Source organism: Gorilla gorilla, chromosome 23, assembly GCF_029281585.2.
Source record: "Gorilla gorilla gorilla isolate KB3781 chromosome 23, NHGRI_mGorGor1-v2.1_pri, whole genome shotgun sequence".
NCBI classification, from domain to species: Eukaryota; Metazoa; Chordata; class Mammalia; order Primates; family Hominidae; genus Gorilla; species Gorilla gorilla.
The window spans coordinates 21,875,652-21,895,098 of NC_086018.1; the positions used below are offsets into that span (position 1 = coordinate 21,875,652).

The window sequence follows — 19,447 nt, forward strand, 5'->3', positions numbered from 1 at the left end:
TTGGTGGTAGTTGCTCCTTGTGTAATTTGCTCCTGTTGAGTGTTGGCTGCAGCTCGTGATTTGCTTCCAGTGAATATGGCAAAGCAAAAGAAGTGGTGGGATAAGGTTATCACTGCTAAAATCGTTACAAAAAGCTTTGCTTCTGCCTTGAATGCTCCTCTTGCTATCACTTAGAGCCACCTACTCCGGGGAATCCCAGTTCCCATGTTGTGAGCCAGCCCTGCAGAGAGGCCCACATTAGGAAGTGTGGGAACAGATCTTCTGAAGCTTGCCAGCAGCCATGTAGATGAGCTTGGAAGCAGATCTTCGATCCTCGAGATAACTGCAGCCCTGCTGACAACCTGATTGCCTCCTCGTGCTAGACCTTGAACCAGAGGCACTCCGCTAAGCTTTCTGACCCACAGAAACTATGAGATCATAAATGGATTGTTTTAAGCCACTAAAGATTTGAAGTAATTTGTCATGCAGCATAGGTAACTAATACAGTAGTGTACTTATTTGCCAAAGTAATAATTTTTAAAGGAATACAGCAAAATATAAGACTCCATCATAATCTGGCATGCAATAAAAAATTACTAGACAATGAAGAAGCAGGAAAATGTCACCTATAACCAGGGGAAAAATCAGTCAATAGATGCAGACCTAGAACGGATAGAAATGATAGGATTAGCATGCAGCGATGTAAATATGATCTCTGCTTAAGTATGTGAAGGGAAGCATGCACAGATGAAGAGAGAAGTGAAAGATATGAAAAAGAATAGAGGAGGCCAGGTACGGTGACTCACGCCTGTAATCCCAGCACTTGGGGAGGCCAAGGCAGGTGGATCACCTGAGGTCAGGAGTTCAAGACCAGCCTGGCCAACATGGCGAAACCCCATCTCTACTAAAACTACAAAAAAATTAGCCAGTCACGGTGGTGTGTGCCTGTAATCCCAGCTACTCAGGAGGCTGAGGCAGAAGAATCGCTTGAACCCAGGAGGGGGAGGTTGCAATGAGCTGAGATTGTGCCGTTGCACTCCAGCCTGGGCTACAGAGCAGGACTCCATCTCAAAAAAAAAAAAAAAAAAGAAATAGAGGAAAAGATCAGTATGTTTGAGGACATAGCAGTAGAATCTGTCCATAATGAGTAACAGAGAGGTAAAAAGACTGGGGAAAAAAATAAACTGAACCCCTGACTTGGGGGATGAAATTAAGTGGTCCTACATACCTGAAATTGGAGCCCAAGAAAAAAAGGCGGGTCGGGGGGCAGAGTGGGAAGTGTGTCTGAAAAAAACATTTGAAGAAATAGGCTGGGCGCAGTGGCTCACGCCTATAATCCCAGCGCTTTGGGAGGCTGATGTGGGCAGATCACCTGAGCTCAGGAGTTTGAAACCAGCCTGGACAACATGGCGAAACCCTGTCTCTACTAAAAATACAAAAAATTAGACAGGCATGGTGGTGTGTGCCTGTAGTCCCAGCTACTTGGGAGGCTGAGGCAGGAGAACCACTTTAACCCGGGAGGCAGAGGTTGCAGTGAGCTGAGATCGCACCACTGCACTCCAGCCTGGGCGACACAGGGAGACTCCATCTTAAAACAAATTCTTTTTTTGAGGAAATAATAGCCAAAATCCATCCAAATTTGATGGAAATTATATACTCATAGATCCAAGAAAATCAGGAAGCTAAAGCAAGATAAGCATATATAAATATACAAACACCCTCATCCCCATGCCCATTAAGGCATTGCTGAAAAACAGTGATAAGAAACTCTTAAGGACAGGCAGGTGAGAATGATCACAGACTTCTAGTTAGAAACTGTGCAAGTCAGAAGACAACAAAATGGTTGGGTTTTTTGTTTTTTTTTTTTTTTTGAGATGGAGTCTAGTTCTGTCGCTCACGCTGGAATGCAGTGGCGTGACCTTGGCTCACTGCAACCTCTGCCTCCTGGGTTCAAGTGATTCTCCTGCCTCAGCCCCCTGAGTAGCTGGGACTACAGGTGCGTACCATGGTGCCTGGCTAATTTTTGTATTTTTAGTAGAGATGGGGTTTCTCCATGTTGCCCAGGCTTGTCTCAAATTCCTGGACTCAGGTGATTCACCTTCCTCGGCCTCCCAAAGTGAGCCACTGTGCCCAGCCCAAAATGGCATCTTCAAATGCTGAAAGAAAAACCCTGTCAACTTAGAATTCTGTGTATTTAAAAAAAAAAAAGTAAAAGTAAAATTATTTAGGCAAACAAAAGCTGAGGGAATTCATTATCCACAGACAGTTGGGGGAAAGTGAATGAGGAGTATATGGGACTTTGCTGTACTATCTTTACAACTTCCTGGGAATCCATAATTATTTCAGAATAAAAGTTTAAAATAAAAAGGCTTCCCACATAGAAAACTCCAGGCCCAGGTGGTTTTACTAGTGAATTGAATCAATCCTTTGTGGAAGAAATAATTCCAATTGTATATAGTCTTTCAGAAAACAGAAGAGTAAAAGGACTTTCCAGTTCATTTTAGGAAGCTAGCATTACCTGATAGCAAAACCAGACAAAGACATTGCAAAAAAAGAAAATGGCTAGCCAGTATTCCTCATGATTATAGATGGTTATAGATGCAATATAAAAGCACACATTAACAAAACTGAATCCAGCAATATATAAAAACGATAATCCATCATTACCAAGTGTGATCTATCCCAGGGGTGCAAGGTTAAAATTTACCTCAACACAATAAAAGAGGGAAAAAAAATTAAAAAAAAAAAAACATTAATCTCAACATCTTTAGAAAACTATTTGACAAAATTTTACATCCATTCATAGTAAAACTCTTTAGCAAACTAGAAATAGAAGGAGACCTGTGGGAACTCCACAGCTAACGTCATACTTAATCTGGAGACTGAATGCTTTCCCACCAGGATCAGGAGCAAGGTAAGGATACCCACTCTCACCACTTTTGTTCAGCATTTTGCTGGAGCTCTTACCCTGTGCAATTGCATAAGACCAAAAAAAAAAAAAAAAGAAAGAAAAGCATACAAGTTTGGAAAGGGTAAAGTAAAACTGTCATTATTTGCAGATAACATGATCATTTATGTAGAAAATCCTAAGGAGTCCACACAAAAGCTTTTTGAGTTGAGCAGTGTCAAGGTTTACACGAGGTCCTATACAAAAGTTATTTGTTTTTCTGTATATTAGCATGAATAATTGGAGATTGAAATACTTAGCAATAAATATAATGAAATGTATGCACAACCTGTGCAATGAAAACAATAAAATATTGCTGAGAAAAATTGAATAAATAGAAAGTGATGTCATTTATAGATTGGAAGACTCAATATCATTAATATCTTGTAGTAGTCTTTTAAATTGGTCTGTAGATTCAACACAATACCAATTAAAAGAGCAGTGCTCTTTGGGTAGAAACTGACATGGTAGTATTAAATTCATATGGAAATGCAAGATCCCTGAATATTCAAAACATTGTTGTGGTGGGGGGGGGGTGCGGGTGGAGGACAAATTTGGAGGACTTGTACTACCTGATTTCAACATTGGATCAGTAGAACAGAGAGTTCAGAAGTAGGCCAGTCGATTTTCTACAAAGATACCAAAGTAATTCAATCGGTAAGGAATAGTTTTTTGAAGAAAAGATTCTGAAATGACTAGATAACTGTATAGAAAAAAAAAAAATAACCTCAGCCCGTACCTTATGAGATACCCAAAAATTGAAATGGACTATCGACCTAAATGTGAAAGCTAAAACTACAATTTTTACATGAGAACATGAGAGAAAATCTTCATGACCTTTAAGACTGCAAACATTTATTAAGATATAAAAAAGCATGAACTATAAAAGCAAGTTGATAAATTAGGCATCAAAACTTAAAACTTCTCTGAAAGACGTTAAGAAAATACAAAAAGCAAGCTACAGACTGGGGAGAATGTATTCATAATACATTTACCTAACAAAGATTTACATTCAGTAAGAAGACAAACAACCCAATAAATAATGGGCTAAGATTTGAGAAGATCCTTCCAGGAGAAGAATACAAATGGCCAATGGCACATGAAAAGATGATCAACATCATTAGTCATCAGGAAAATGGAAATTAAATCCACAATGAGATCCTATTCTATATTCTTCCAAATGGCCAAAATCTAAAAGGCTGATGATCTGAAGTATGGTAGGGATGTGGAGAAGCTGGACCTTGTCCACATTTCTGATGGGAATATGAAATAAATAGAAGTTAGCCAGATAAAAAGGGCTGGGCGAAATCTGTGGGAATGAAGCACAAGAAAAACATAGACAAGCAACGTGGTCTGCATGATAGTAAATAAGTAGGTTGGTGGTGTTTGAGCATCATGTAGAGGCGGCAGGAGAGCTGAGGGGTTTTAAGTGTTCATGGTGGATTCTTTTTGTTTTTTTTTTGTTTTTTTTTTTGAGATGGAGTCTCACACTGTCGCCCGGGCTGGAGTGCAGTGGCGTGATCTCGGCTCACTGCAACCTCCGCCTCTCGGCTTCAAGTGATTCTCCTGCCTCAGCCTCCCAAGTAGCTGGGATTACAGGCGCCTGCTACCACGCCCAGCTAATTTTTTGTATTTTTAGTTGAGACGGGGTTCCACTATATTGGCCAGGCTGGTCTCAAACTCCTGAGCTCATGATCCGCCCACCTCAGCCTCCCAAAGTGCTGGGATTAAGGCATGAGCCACTGCGCCTGGCCGTGGTGGATTCTTCTGGCTGCTTGCATATGCAGAAGTCTGGCGATGAAGATGCCAGTGACAAGCCATTGCTGTAGTGCTGCACTGAGATGACAGGCTGTACTGGGCAGTTGTTGTAGTAGCATTAGCAAGCGGGTGGCAGAATTGAGATTTATTTGAACCAGGACTTGAATGGTCAGTACAATTACAAAAGGAGCACTTCTGCATTTTATTTTGGAACATGTTTTTATATTTACTGAATTGGTTTGTGATACTTTAAAGATTCTCTTCCAACAAAATAATGAAACCACATTCAGAATACCAGTGGTTACCAGAGGTCAGTGATAGGGGGTTGGGGACGGGAAGAGGGATGTGACTGTAAAAGGGCCCCAGGAAGGATCCTTATGGTGATGGAAATGTTCTTTATCTTGACTGTATCAGTAACATATAAATGACTATATAAGATAATGACTATATCAATATTTGGCTAATGTCAAAATCCTGCTGGTGGTATTTTACTATAGGTTTGTAAGATATTACCGTTGGGGAAAACTGAGTAAAGAGTACATAGGATCTCTTTATATTCTTACAACTGCATATGAGTCTATAATTACCCCATAATAAAAAGTCTAATTTTTAAAAAAAGTATATTGATCACAGTCCATGCCTGTAAGGTGTGTTACAACCTTACTATAGCAGTATGGAAAGAATTAATACAGATTTATAACTAAATATCTACTCTGTGCGGCATTTACTTTGTGAGTCCCAACAGTCATTTTAACTTTGATGTTGTTTATCTTATGATTTCAGAGACATTCCATAAGTGGACCAATCTCAACATCCAAACCCCTGACAGCCCTGTCAGATAAGAGACCAAACTATGGGGAAATCCCTGTTCAAGGTACGTGTAATATGCCATAGCATTTCACCTTTTTTTCAATTTTTGAATTGTTCTGGCTTTTTTGGCAAACTAAATATTTTCTTTGCTCTTGATACTATTTCAATCAATCTGGTATACCTTTGTATCAGAAGTTCACTAGTAAGTATATCTAAATTACAAGTGGGGAAAGTAGTTGTTAATGAATGCATCTTTCCTGACAGCTGTCATAATGGGTAATAGAGTGTACACCATTGCTAGGCACTGTTTTCACAGTTCCTCATGGCATATGTATTATTGTCATCCTCATTTTACAGATACCAAAAATGAGGCTTAAAGAAGTTAACTAATTCAATTCAGGTTAACACAGTTAGTTACTAAGCAGTAGCCCAGGGCAGCCTGACTTCAAAGCCCATTCCTTAAATCTCTGGGCTGAGTTTTGTTACCCTGAGAGAGCTGAGACTCTGGAAGATGAGGGTCAGCAACTCTTTGGAGCCCTTGGGAGGAACTTGCTGTTTTCACACAGCCATTTTTTTTTTAAGCTGGAGTATCACTCTGTCTCCCAGGCTGGAGTGTAGTGGCGCAATCTTGGCTCACTGCAACCTCTGCCTCCCGGGTTCAAGCGATTCTCCCACCTCAGCCTCCCGAATAGCTGGGACTACAGGCGCACACCACCACGCTCAGATAATTTTTGTATTTTTAGTAGAGACAGGGTTTCACCATGTTAGCCATACTGGTTTCAAACTCCTGACCTCAGGTGATCTGCCCACCTCAACCTCCCTAAGTGATGGGATTATAGGCGCAAGCTACCACACCTGGCCTTCCACGTAGTTTTTTATGGTAGGGCTGGCACCAGAACCCAAGTATCCCACCTTTGGAGGTTGAGGCTCCTTCTCTTACCCCACGCTGCCTCTTCATGTGAGGTACTAAAGTGCATTGGAAAGATGAACTGCAGCGTTGGGGTGTGGTGCTGGGAAAAGCAGTGCTTCATTTGGGGTGGGTGTGGGAATGTTCCCAAGTGTCCCCTCAGGGCCTGAGGGCTCCTCTTAGCTGATGCAGGCCAGTTACTTCCATGCGTCAGGAATTCTTGGTTGTGCATGTTAGGCTGTGTATGTTAGACTAGAAGGCTTCAACAGGTTTTGGGTCAGAAGTAAGCAGACTTGTGAAAAGTATTCAATTAAAGAACCCAAAGGACTGGCTATGTGGGCTCCATGTAGTACCAGCGCCTGAAGAGTTCAATTTGGTGGTTGAACTGGCCCTATACCTGTCAGTCTTCAGTGTTCTGATAAGCTGGTTGTGTACACATTTAGGGGCAATGGAGTACAAGGTGGTGCTGCTACTACCTTCCTGGCACAAAGATTTGCCTTCTGCCCTGCTTCTTGGCTTCTGGTTCATTTGTCAGTCATCACCTAAGCTCTTTTCTCCCCTCAGAAGGTTTTGCTAAGGGAACAAATAGTGGAAGGTTTAAAGTTTTCTTAACCCAAATACTCTGCGTCTCTCCTTCCTCTCTTTACATCCCGCCTCCCAGATGAACCCACAAAGGATTTACATAGGTGTGCAGCACAGAGATCTTGGCCTCGCCATGGCCTGGCTGTTAACTGCAACCTTTTTGGTGCTGTCTCCTCATCTGTAAATTGATAGTGAACACCTAGCTCACTGGGTTCCTGGGCTCTTAACACCTGCAGCTGCTGAAGTTGTCAACGACTGCTGTGTCCCCAGCCCAGCCAGTTCAGTCCTAATCTGATGTGACCCGTCAGCAGCATTTGGCACTGTTGAGCACTCTGTCTTCTAGGACATTCTTCTTGGTTTCCCTAAAACCACACTCTTGTGCCTTCTCTCTGTCAGGCTGCTTCTTCTTCCTCTCCTGTGTGGCTTTTCTCCTTTTTTTTTCTTTGTTTTTTTGAGACGGAGTCTCACTCTGTCGCCCAGGCTGTAGTGCAGTGGCACGATATCAACTTACTGCAACTTCCGCCTCCTGGGTTTAAGTGATTCTCCTGCCTCAGCCTCCCGAGTAGCTGGGATTACAGGCGTGGAGCACCCCACCCAGCTAATTTTTGTATTTTTAGTAGAGACGGGGTTTTGCCATGTTGGCCAGGCTGGTCTCGAACTCCTGACCTCAGGGTGATCTGCCAGCCTCGGCCTCCCAAAGTGCTGGGATTACAGGCGTGAGCCACCGCACCTGGCCTGGCTTTTCTCTTCTTCCTGACCCGTATGTGGAGGTGTGGCCCAGAGCTCAACACAGGGCCTTTGTTCTTTGTCCTCACTTTCTTTGTTATTGTATCCTGTCTCATGACTTTAAATACTATTTTTGTGCTGAGGACTGTCAGATTTGCATCTCTCACCTGTTCTTCTCTGGACTCTAGGTTCGTGTATCCAGTTGCCTACTTGACATCTTCCCATTTTGATATTGAATATTCTCAGACAATGTCTCCAGGACAAGATTTCCCCCACTTTCCAAACTTGTTCTACATGTAATCTGCCTTCTCCATCTCCATTCATGGCAGTTTCATCCTTAGAAACCTTGGAGTCATCCTTAACTCCCTTCCTCATCTTAGACTTGTTCAGTTGTTTAGGAAATCCCATTGACTCTACTTTCAAAATATGTCCAGAATAAGAGCATTGCTCTTTTCTCTACTGTCACCTCCCTGGTATAAGCCACTATCATCTCTCAGCTGGGTTCTGGCAAAAGATTCCTAATCACCCTCAGTGTCTGTTCTTGACACTGTAGCTTGAAAAACAGAAATTGAAACCTACTACTCTAGTCAAACCCTCTACATCTCCCCATTTCTTCTAGAGGAGGAGCCAGAGTTCTCTCAGGGGCCTCCAGACCCTCGCAGCCTGGCCTCAGTGTCCTCTCTAGCCTCTTCACTTTCTTGCTCACCCTGCCTCACCACATGGGCTTCCCTGCTGTCCCTGAGTACTTGGGCATGCTCCTGACTTAGACACCTTGCACTGGCGCTTTCTATGCTGGAACCCTCTGCCTGGAACACTCTGCTGGATCGAACCTCCTCAGCAAGGCCCTAAGTACCATATTTAAAGATGGAAACCACTCGTTCTCCCACACACCCCTTTCTCTGCTTGCTCTCCTTATCACTGGTCCACTTCTAACATCCCATATGGTTTGTCTATAATTTTTATTTCTTTCTCTTATTTCCCTAAATTGTAAGACGCATAAGGCAAGATTGGTGTCTGTTTTGTTCACTGAGGCATCCTCAGCACCTGTAGAAGTACTGGACTCTTGATAAAAAATTGTGAGGTGAGTGAAAGAAAGAAGAGTTAAAGCTTGTAAAGTGCTTAGGGCCAATTCTGTCCCATAGTAAATCTTTGCTGTTCAGTTTTATTACTATATGTGTGAACTTTTTCTGAGTAGCACAAGTGGCTGAGAATGATAGCTCTCATTGGCCCACAAGTCAAAGATTTTAGACGCCTGAGTTGCCTGCAGGATTTTGCTTAGCTGCCAGCAAATAACTAAAGCACCTACACAAGTTGTGTCCTAGGCATCTTTAAAAAGCTCTATGTGTTGAAGGCAGAGATGGAAACCAGGAATTCAGGAACGTTTCCACTCTGCTGCTTGGTAGGTGTGCCCTAGTTCTGTCAATAGTCAGCCTTTTGACCTTCTTCAGTCTGCGTTAAGTGTGGTCAGAGCCAGTGCAAGTCTGCAGCAGCCTCTGAGGGTAAGTATAACCCTGTGCCAGTACCCTAAAGCTGTGAGTCCAGCCTGGGCACGGTGGTGTGGCTGCAAGCCTGAGAAGGCCCAGGAGGAGAGACCCCTATCAGAGGGCACTGAGGTGATCCTGGGGCATCAGAGGACAGTGATGCTCCGTGTTCCAGGTGGCCTCTGAGGAGAGTGGAGTGCTGCACTGAGAAATGGCTCAGGGTCTTCCCATACCTCCTGAGCTCAGCTGAAGCCAACCCTCGAGGCCTTCTCCACTCTCCACTGCTGCTTTCCAGGCTTATCTTGATGGGGTCAGAGCAGGGCGAGGTTTACCAGGGGAAACCAGCACCAGTGGTGTGTCTCAAGCTTACCTGAGTCACTTGTTAAAATATAAAATCTTGGGCCTTCCCGCAGATCTAATGATGTAGACTCAGTAGCTTGGATATGCCATTTTCACAAGCACCCCAAGTGACTCTTAGGAATAAGTGAATTTGGAATATTATTGGGCAAAGACTACCGTTTAATTGTTTCTGTTACCTTGGCTTTTGTGGGTGGAGAATGGGTGTGGAAGGTCTGTAGGCCAAGGTTATTGAAAACACAGATTAAATGCATTAAGATTCTATTCCTGGCTCTTATTTTATCATCTGGTGATGCATCAAACGGTAGTGCGAGCGGCATGGGGGTACGTGCCGTCAGTCTACGTAAAAGCTGGTCTCATTCTCCACTTCAGTCTGTTGTCATGCCTTAGTGGAGCGTGGTTGAGACATTGCAAATACAGGAGAAAGGAAACACACTTAGATGAATCTATATCACAGTAGTTGATACTGTGATCGTTTATCTTAAACAGTCATTCAAGAAAAGAACCACTCAGAAAACTAAGAACAACCAAATGATTCGTGGCCATAAAAAGCCACTGTGGTTTTCCAAATTGTGATGAGAGTAGGATTTCTGAGCTCTGTCTTGAACTGCTTTTCTTCCTTGGTTGTCTTATTTACTTAGGGATGAATTTAAAAATACAGTGTGTAATTTTCGTTTAAAAAATTTAAGTGTCTTCATTACTGAAGTTTAAAAAGATGCTGCCTCTTGGAGAATGGCGTGAACCCGGGAGGCGGAGCTTTTAGTGAGCCGAGATTGCGCCACTGCACTCCAGCCTGGGGAATAGAGCGAGACTCTGTCTCAAAAAAAAAAAGATGCTGCCTCTTGCTCTACAATAGTTTTTTTTTTTTAATCTATTATCCTTTAGCATCATGCACTTGCAGGAAAATGTTTCATACCAGAGAAATCTTACTATAAGTGCACTTAATCAAATGCTCTTTTGTTGGTATTACCAGCAGTTGAATTAAATGGCTAGGGTCATGACTGGTGCCACCTTAGTGAATCTTTGTAGATAGTATATGAATTAGCTTTATGCCCTAAGCTGAAAAGCACAGATTCTGCTGCCAAGTACATGGATACAGGTAGTTGGAAAGTGCACAGTGACCAGACGAGCTCCAGAATGTTAAGCATAAACCTCAGCTGGCTGGTGTAAATGGTTGAGAAGCCTGGGATTGCCCAGTGTCAGTGTGACCCTATCACCGTGTCTCTCAGCTCAGGCATATAGATGTCTTAAGAAGTTGGTTAGTCCAAGTGTAGTTGTGTTCTGTAAGGAAATTTCATACCATTATTACCTGTCTAAATTGTGTTACTTGAAGCCAGAGATTTTTATAAACTGAGTATTTTGGAAAAAAAATGATTTATGTTAAGGGTACATACCATAAATTTGTATGAAGTTAGGAGATTTTACTGGAAAGCCAAACCTTCTGTTTAAAAACTTTCACAGAATTTTCTTTTTTACTCTAAATCAGATTCTGCCTCAGCTTTAGATCTAGCCTTAGGCCATGAAAGTCCCAGGATAAAATGAGATAGAAATCCTACCCTCCTGCACTTTACAGTCTAATTGGATATTTAGTCACTCCCCCTTCTTCTTCCTCTTCCCTGTGGTTCTTGATAAAAATCAGAACTTACTTTTATCAATCTCAGCTCTTATTTTCTCCCCAACATATTATAATGAAAATTTTCAAACATACAGAAAAGTTGCAAGAAGTTGTGCCGTGAATTATCCACTTACTTACAGCCTAGATTCTGTGGCATTCTTTTATATTTGCTTTATCACAAAGTAAGTTATAATCACTACCCTTCAGCATGCATATCAGTATTTATGGTGTTCTGTCTCTCTGTGTGTTTCCTTTTGAAATAAGTTTAGACTTAACAAAAATATTAGAGTTCCCTTCCCCCAGGTTCCCTTATAGGAACATCCTACGTAACTGTAGAACAGTTACAAAAAGTAAGAAATTAATAGCAGTAAAATATTATTAACTAACCTACAGAATTTATTTGAATTTTACCAGTTTTTCCACTAATGTCCTTTTTTAATTCTAGAATCAAATTGAGGCTCCTACTTTCCATTTAGTTGTCTTATCTCTTTAGTCCCCACCAGTCTGCAGCTGCTTCTCACTCTTCCCCTGTCTCACATGACCTCAACACTTTTGAAGAATACTTGTCAGTTATTTTGCAGAATGTCTCTCAGTTGGGCTTGTCTGATATTTTCTTCTGATTTAAGTTGAGTTTATGGAGTTTTTTTCGTTTTTTGTTTGTTTGTTTTGTTTTTTGAGTTTTTTGAGATAAGGTCTCACTCTGCAACCTCCGCCTCCTGGGTTCAACTCTCATGCTTTAGCCTCCCGAGTAGCTGGGATTACAGGCGCATACCACCACACTCAGCTAATTTTTTTGTATTTTTTGGTAGAGATGGAGTTTCACCATATTGGCCAGGCTGGTCTTGAACTCCTGACCTCAAGTGATCTGCCCACCTTGACCTCCCACAGTGCTAGCATAACAGGCGTGAGCCACCATGCCCAGCCTGAGTTTATGTTTTAATGGAAGGGATACTGCAGAGGTGATGTGTCCTTTTCAAGTTATTTTATCAGGGGTACATGAGATTGATGTGTCTTGTTACTTCTGATGTTAAATTAACTTTGTTCACTTGGTTAGGTGATTGGCTGCTAGGAATTAGTAAATATCTTTGTGTTAGTCCATTCTTGGATTGCTATAAAGAAATACATTAGGCTGGGTAATTTATAAAGAAAAGAGGTTTAATTGGCTTACAGTTATGCAGGCTGTATAGGAGGCATGGTGCCAGCATCCGCTCAGCTTCTGGTGAGGCCTCAGGAAGCTTACAGTCATGGTGGAAGGCAAATCAATAGCAGGAATGTCACATGAAGAAAGGGGGAGCATGAGAGAGAGGAGAGAGGTGCCACACACTTTTAAACAACCAGATCTCACAAGGACAGCACCAAGCCATTCATGAGGGATCTGCTCCTATGACCCGGGTACCTCCTACCAGGCCCACCTCCAACACTGGGGCTTACATTTGAGCATGAGATTTGGAGGGGACAGACACCTAGACTATATCAGTTTTGTTCCTTCTTAAACTTTCTCTCACTGATTTCAGCATGCATTTATGCATTTTGCCCACAACAGTTATTACCGTGGTGTTTCAGTGGTGGTTTTCTATTTCCTTATTCCATCTGTAAGGAATTATTTATATGTATTATTCTATTGACATCATTCATTTATATTAGTATAGACTCATGGATATTTGTTCTTTGGATTATAATCTACTACCATTTTTATTTGTTTTGTTGTCAGGTTATTCCATCAGTGGCTGTTGAGAGATCTTTCACATTGACTCCTTGCTCTCTCAATGCACCTTCCCTCCACCCCTGAAGTACTTTCTGGCACTACAAGATGCTCCAGCCTCATCTTGGTTTTTTTTCCTGCACCAGCCCTGGAGTCAACCATTTCTTTAAGGAGTTCTGGTTACTCTTTTTTTTTTTTTTTTTTTTTGAGACAGAGTCTCACCCTGTTGCTGGAGTGCAACGGTGTGATCTCGGCTCGCTGCAACCTGCGCCCCCTGGGTTCAAGTGATTCTCATGTCTCAGCCTTTCAAGTAGCTGGGATTACAGGTGCATGCCACCACACCTGGCTAATTTTTTTGTATCTTTAGTAGAGACAGGGTTTCACCATGTTGGCCATCTCATGACCTTGTGATTCACCCACGTCGGCCTCCCATAGTGCTGGGATTACAGGCATGAGCCACTGCACCCGGCCGAGTTCTGGTTACTTTTATTAGAGAATAGTATTTAGAAACCAAGAGCCAGGCCAGGCGCAGTGGCTCATGCCTGTAATCCCAGCACTTTGGGAGGCCGAGGTGGGCGGATCAGGAGGTCAAGAGATCCAGACCATCCTGGCAAACATGGTGAAACCCTGTCTCTACTAAAAATACAAAAATTAATTAGCTGAGCGTGGTGGTGTGCACCTGTAGTCCCAGGTACTCAGGAGGCTGAGGCACGAGAATTACTTGAACCTGGGAGGCAGAGGTTGCAGTGAGCCAGGATCGTGCCACTGCACTCCAGCTTGGCAACAGAGTGAGACTCCATCTCAAAAAAAAAAAAAAAAAAAAAGAAACCAAGATCCAGGTGCTAAATGTGCTCATTGCTACTGGGGTTTCACAGCCTTTAGTCCCTCTCTGGATAGAACTAGGGAAATTGTATGTATATGTACCAACTCATGTGTATGCACTATCCTATCTGTCTGTCTGTCTGTCTGTCTGTCTACCTATCCACCCACCCACCTACCTACCTACCTACCTATCTACCTATCTTATTTATCTGTCTGTCTGTCTGCCTGTCTATCAAAAACCGTAAGTTTATACTCATACCTGACTCCAAGCCATCACCAACGGGTTCATTCCAGAATTTTCCCTTCCCTTACTTATAACTTCTTTCTTTTGGGGGTGAGAAACTTGGCTCTCATTATCTACAATATATTTATGTATTTGTTCAACCTTACTATACATATACAAAGTTACTTAAGCCAGTTCCTTTTTCCCTACTCACTCCAGTTGGTCTGTCATGGTTTCGTAATGCAGTCAGATTAATTTGTCATAGTCTGCATTCTGTTCTCCTCCCCTTCTCTCCCTCCCCCCGTTCTGTTTTTTTTTTTAATTTACATACAGTAAAATTTACACTATCTGGTATACAGTTTTGTGGGTTTTGACAAACACATAGCCATTTGTCTGTCATCATAGTTACACAGTTCTGTACACAAGAGTTCCATCACCCCCAAGATTCCTTCATGCTGCCCCTTTGTAGTCAACCCCTACCATACACCCCATTCCCTAGCAACCACTGATATGTTTTTCATCCCTATAGTTGTACCTTTTCTAGACTATCATATAAATCAAATCATACAGCATACAGCTTTTTTTTTAAGTCTGGCTTCTCTCACTTGGCAGCATGTTTTTATTTTGCTGTTATTGGGCACAGTGTTTTATAAATAAATATCAGTTAGATCTAGTTGGTTGTATTGTTCAAGTCTGGGTCTTCTGTATTTACTCATTTCTGTCTGCTCGTTTCTAGGAATTACTGAGAGAATAGTCTTGAACTCTGAAAGTCTAGTTGTGGATTTCTATTTCTCCTTTTAGTTCTATCAGGTTTTACCTCATGTATCTTAAAGTTCTGTTGGTAGATGCATACCCATTTGAGAATGTGTTATGTCTTCTAGCCCCTTTATTATTATTATATTTTTTAAATCTCTGATAATGTCCCTTGTTCTGAAGTCTTTCTTTTCTGATATTGATGTACCTACTCCAACCTTCTGTTCAGTGCTTGCATGGTATATCTTTTTCCATCCTTTTAATTTATCTATGTCTTTAGATTTAAAGTAAGTTTCTTGTAGACAGTATATAGTTCATTTTTTTTTTATTCTTTCTGACATTTTGTCTTTTAATTGGTGGATTTAGACCATTCTCGTTTAATATGATTATTATTATGGTTAGATTAAAATCTACCACCTTGTCGTGTTTTGTATTTGACCCATCTATTCTGCGTCTTTTTCCTTTTTCTGCCTTCTCTTGGGTCCATTGACCATTTGTTATTACTTTGTTTTATCTCTCCTACTGACTTATTATTTGTATCCATTAAATTCTTTCAGTGGTTGCCTTAGGTTAGGGTTTGTCAGCCTTGCCCTTATTGGCGTCCACATAACTGTTGTGGGGGATTGTTTTATGCATTACAGGAAGTTTAGCAGTATCCCTGCTCTCTACCCACCAGAGTCCCAGTATCACCCCCATCTCCCCAGTTATGACAACCAAAAATGCCTCTAATTTTTGGTTGTCACAACTGGGGGAATGGGGGTGATACTCTAATAATCCCCTGGGGGGCAAATTTGCCCACAGTTGAAAATCAGAGATACAGTTTTCACAGTTTTATTTGTCTAATTTCAGCAGAGAGATGGAACCTGTAAGAGAAAATCAAGTAGGAAATCCTAGCCAATCTTGCATATTGTCTGCCTTTTCCCTTAGAGACCTTGTTTCACTTAATATCATGTTTTCAAGGTTCATCCATTTTGTGGCATGAAACAATTTCTTTTTAAGGCTGAGGCTGGAAACTGGCTCACACCTGTAATCCCAGCACTCAGGGAGGCCAAGGCAAGAAGATTGCTTGAGCCAAGAAGTTAAGACTAGCCTGAGCAACATAGTGAGACTTCATCTCTATAAAAATATAAAATGATATATTAATCATAGTTATTTTAAATGCTTTATAGATAGTTCCAACATCCGTACCATTTGGTTTTATTGATTACTTTGTGTTCTGGTGTAGTGAGCTGGGTATGTTGGCTTTTTCTTGGCTTTTTGTATATTTTACAATTCTTTATTGAAAGCTAGACATCTTACATGGATAGTAGATTGATTTTATGCCTTGAAATGGACACCTTTTTTCTTCTACTTAGGTCTTTAAATGTGGGAGTTCGAGTTAATCTGCTCAGGAGCTGGGCTGGGTTTGAGGTTTATTGTTGCTGTGATTACCCTCAGGGCAGAACAGGCTTCCAGTTTCTCCAGTAATACTTTGTGTTTAGAGTGTGGAATAGTTTTCCAGAGGGCTTTTCTTAATGCCTGCTCCAATTTCAGTTTTAGGCTGTCCTTTGCATTTCATCTCAGACAGAGAGCCTGTCTTACCCTCTTACAATGCTTTCAGCTGAGCTTTCCTATTTATTCATTCACAGAGGGCATATTTTCCTTTATAATACTGGTCACATTTGTAATAGCTGCTTTTAAGTTCTTTTCTGCCATTTCTAGGACATAGGCCATCTTCAGGTAGGTTTCCATTTCTTTTGAGTATGGCTCACTTTCTTTTTTCTTTGTACATCTAGTAATTTTGAGTTGTGTCTTGGGTGTAAGGATCACATATTGTAGAGGTGTTTTGTTTTTTTTGATTTTTTTTTTTTTGAGGCAGAGTCTCACTCTCTCACCCAGGTTGGAGTGCAGTGGTGTGATCCTCACTCACTGCAGTCTCGACTTCCTGGGCTCAAGCTGTCCTCCCACATCAGTCCCCCAAGTAGCTAGGGCTACAGGTGTGCACCACCATGTCCGGCTAATGTTTTTGTAGAGGTGGGGTCTTGCTGTGTTGCCCAGGCTGGTCTTAAACTCCTGGGCTCATGCTCCTCCTCCTGCGTCAGCTTCCTAGACTATTGGGATTACAGGTGAGAACCATTGCGCCTGGCTGAGAGACTTGATTCTATTATATTCCTCTGCAGAATATCGGTTTTTGTTTTAGCAAGCAGTTAACTTGGCTCACCTCAGACTCCAAACCCTACCTGCAACTGAAATACCTGTTCAATTATTTTGTCCATAATTCAGCTCTTTGGAGCATGAGTACTTGTGGACTTCAGAAGTCAATGAAGGATTTGGACAGAGTTTATATACAAACTGTTGGCTCTGTTTTCGTGACTCTCCCTTTCTGGTATTTTCCCCACAGCCTCACTTTCCAACTGCTATGGTTGTCCCAGGATATGTCGTCTAGTTCTTCAAGACAGTAAGACTGGGTTTTCGACCAAATTTTAGCTGCCCCACTTGGCCTCAATCACCAAAGCTTCTATTTTAAAATCTATTTACCTATAAATTTGATTTGGGAAACAATAAAGGGAAAACTACCTGTAACTATTTATTTCTACAATTAGAGTTAACTAGCAGACCTAGCATGCCCATGTTATGTATCTGTCTGAAGTAATCAGAATGTATCTCTGTTTACGTTTATCCGCTTATCTGACCCCTGGATCTCCTCCTCTTGGACTTTGTCAGATGCTGTTAACCTTATGCTCTTGATGGTTTATTTCCTTCTCCTGTATCTTCAACTTTACCCTCTTTACCGGCTAGCTCCTTTCTGTCATTTAAAAATACATCTTTCCTTTGTTAAGAAAAAAAAAAATCCTCCCTCTGTTGCCCACCAGCTACTATACTTTCTTCCTTACTCTTGCTCAATTTCTCTCCACATCTTTCCTATCTCCCACTCCCTTCTCAGCACATTCTAATGTTACTTTTGTCCCCACCAGTGTATTAATTGCTCTGACCAAGATTACCAGCAACCTCCATGTCACCAAGTGCACTCCCACGCCATCACCTGTGTGCTTACAGTTTCGAAACAAAATATTCACATCAGACTTTTCTTCTGCACTCTCTCTCTCATTGCCTGGTCCACATCTTTCCCTGGGCATCTCAAAGGGTTCTCAAATTAAATGTGTTCACGTCTCTTCCTTCCATAATCCTCCTCACCTTTCTTACCTCTGTATGTGGTACCTCCTTCCTTTTTACCTTCATATCCATCTGTCGGCAAGTCTGTTGATTCTGCTGCATCAAAGAGCCCTTGAATCTGTGTACCTCACATACTCACTGGTACCACCCAAGTCCAAGTCACCATCATCTCTTACCTGCACACTCTAACTCATTGTCCTGTATAAACCATTACCCCTCTCCAATCTGCTGCAGCCAGAAGAATGCTAACGTGATAAAACCTCCATTGGCTCCCCTTTGCCAACTAGATAAAGTCCAAACGCCTTACCCTGGAGTTTGCCTGCGTGACTCTCGCTTGCCTGAGCTGGCCCCCCTGGCCTACCTTTGAAGGCTTACCTCACTCTGCTCTTCCCCTCCCACTGAACATCACCACAGTGTCCTAGATTTCTTTGGGGGTATACTAAGCACTCAGTTGGGAACACTCTTTTTCTTCTAAGCTCTCCTTTGCCTGCATAAAGACTATTAATTATCCTTCTAATCTCAACTTTGCTGTCATTTCCTGAGGAGGCCTTTCCTGTTCTCCCCTCAAGACCAGGTCACATTGCCTGCTGTGTTCCCAGAACCCCTGGTACTTGTTTTTTCTTAGCATCCCTCACTCGTAATGACTTTTTGAATGCTTGCTTCTACTCTAGACCCCAAGTTCCATGAGAGCAAGTTTCCTGTCTCCTTTCTTTTTTTCTCTGACCTTTGCACCAAGCCAAGTGCCTGGCAAGTAGTGGACACCTAAATGATTTTTGTTTAGTGAATGGATTAAGACAAGAATAGCTTTACATGGCAATAGAATAGAATCTGTTACTGTAAACATAATATCTCCTGCCTGCTACACTCAATTGTAATACACTAATCTTATTTCCTGAAGAGGGACAAACCAACAGTTTGACATGAACATTTAAGCCAGCCTACTTAGTAGAGTAGTAAATGGACCTGTGTTCTTACTGTGACAAGTGCCTCTGGGCAGATTTGATTCTCACAGTGGAAATACTTCATGAAATGGCAGCAGCCTGGATTGTGGCTGTTAAAATTTAACACAAATAATTTTTAAAACAATACCCTATTTGGGTTCTCAGTGCGTTTTTGTGTATTTTCAGAAAGTAAGTGTGAGGCTGTGACAGGGACAGTCTGTCAGATTGAGGCAGACTTGGATCCTTAACCATGCAGTAAGAAACAGACTCAGCCAGCATTGGGCACATGTATCAGCAATACATTTCATGAACTTTTTTTTTTTTGCAATTGTGCTTATAATGTGTATTGTAAAAGAGAAAATTAAGATAACTTAGACAGTTTTCTTGTAGGGAATGACCAGGGCTTATGCCTGTGTCCATAGCAAGCACCTTATTTTGATTTATTTGTCTTTTCAACCTTCGTTTTCACTTTCTTAGCTTGCTGTGTTCTTCTTTGGGAGACTAAAATTTTTTAGGGAAATAACCACGGTGTCAAAATTATAGAATGGAAAATTTGATTAAATGAAAAACATTGATTTTTGTTTCCTACTATTTCCATGTTCTTTTGCCTTTGTTTTGTCTGTCAGATTTTGGGCATAATATACTCTTCCTTTACGGGTAAATGCCAACTGCCAACAGAGTTCAGAATTCT

The 19,447-nt window shown here is 41.7% G+C and overlaps 1 protein-coding gene across 4 annotated transcripts in view; it reads left to right on the top strand.

Moving 5' to 3' along the window:
- The window catches only part of SPECC1L (sperm antigen with calponin homology and coiled-coil domains 1 like), a 145,313-nt gene that overhangs the window by 68,630 nt on the left and 57,236 nt on the right, over positions 1-19,447 (top strand). For all 4 annotated transcript variants that reach the window (XM_055375170.1, XM_055375172.2, XM_055375171.2 and 1 more), the window contains exon 10: positions 5,468-5,558. In XM_055375170.1, coding sequence (XP_055231145.1) covers positions 5,468-5,558 — 91 coding nt within the window. The remainder of the gene's footprint in view (positions 1-5,467; positions 5,559-19,447) is intronic.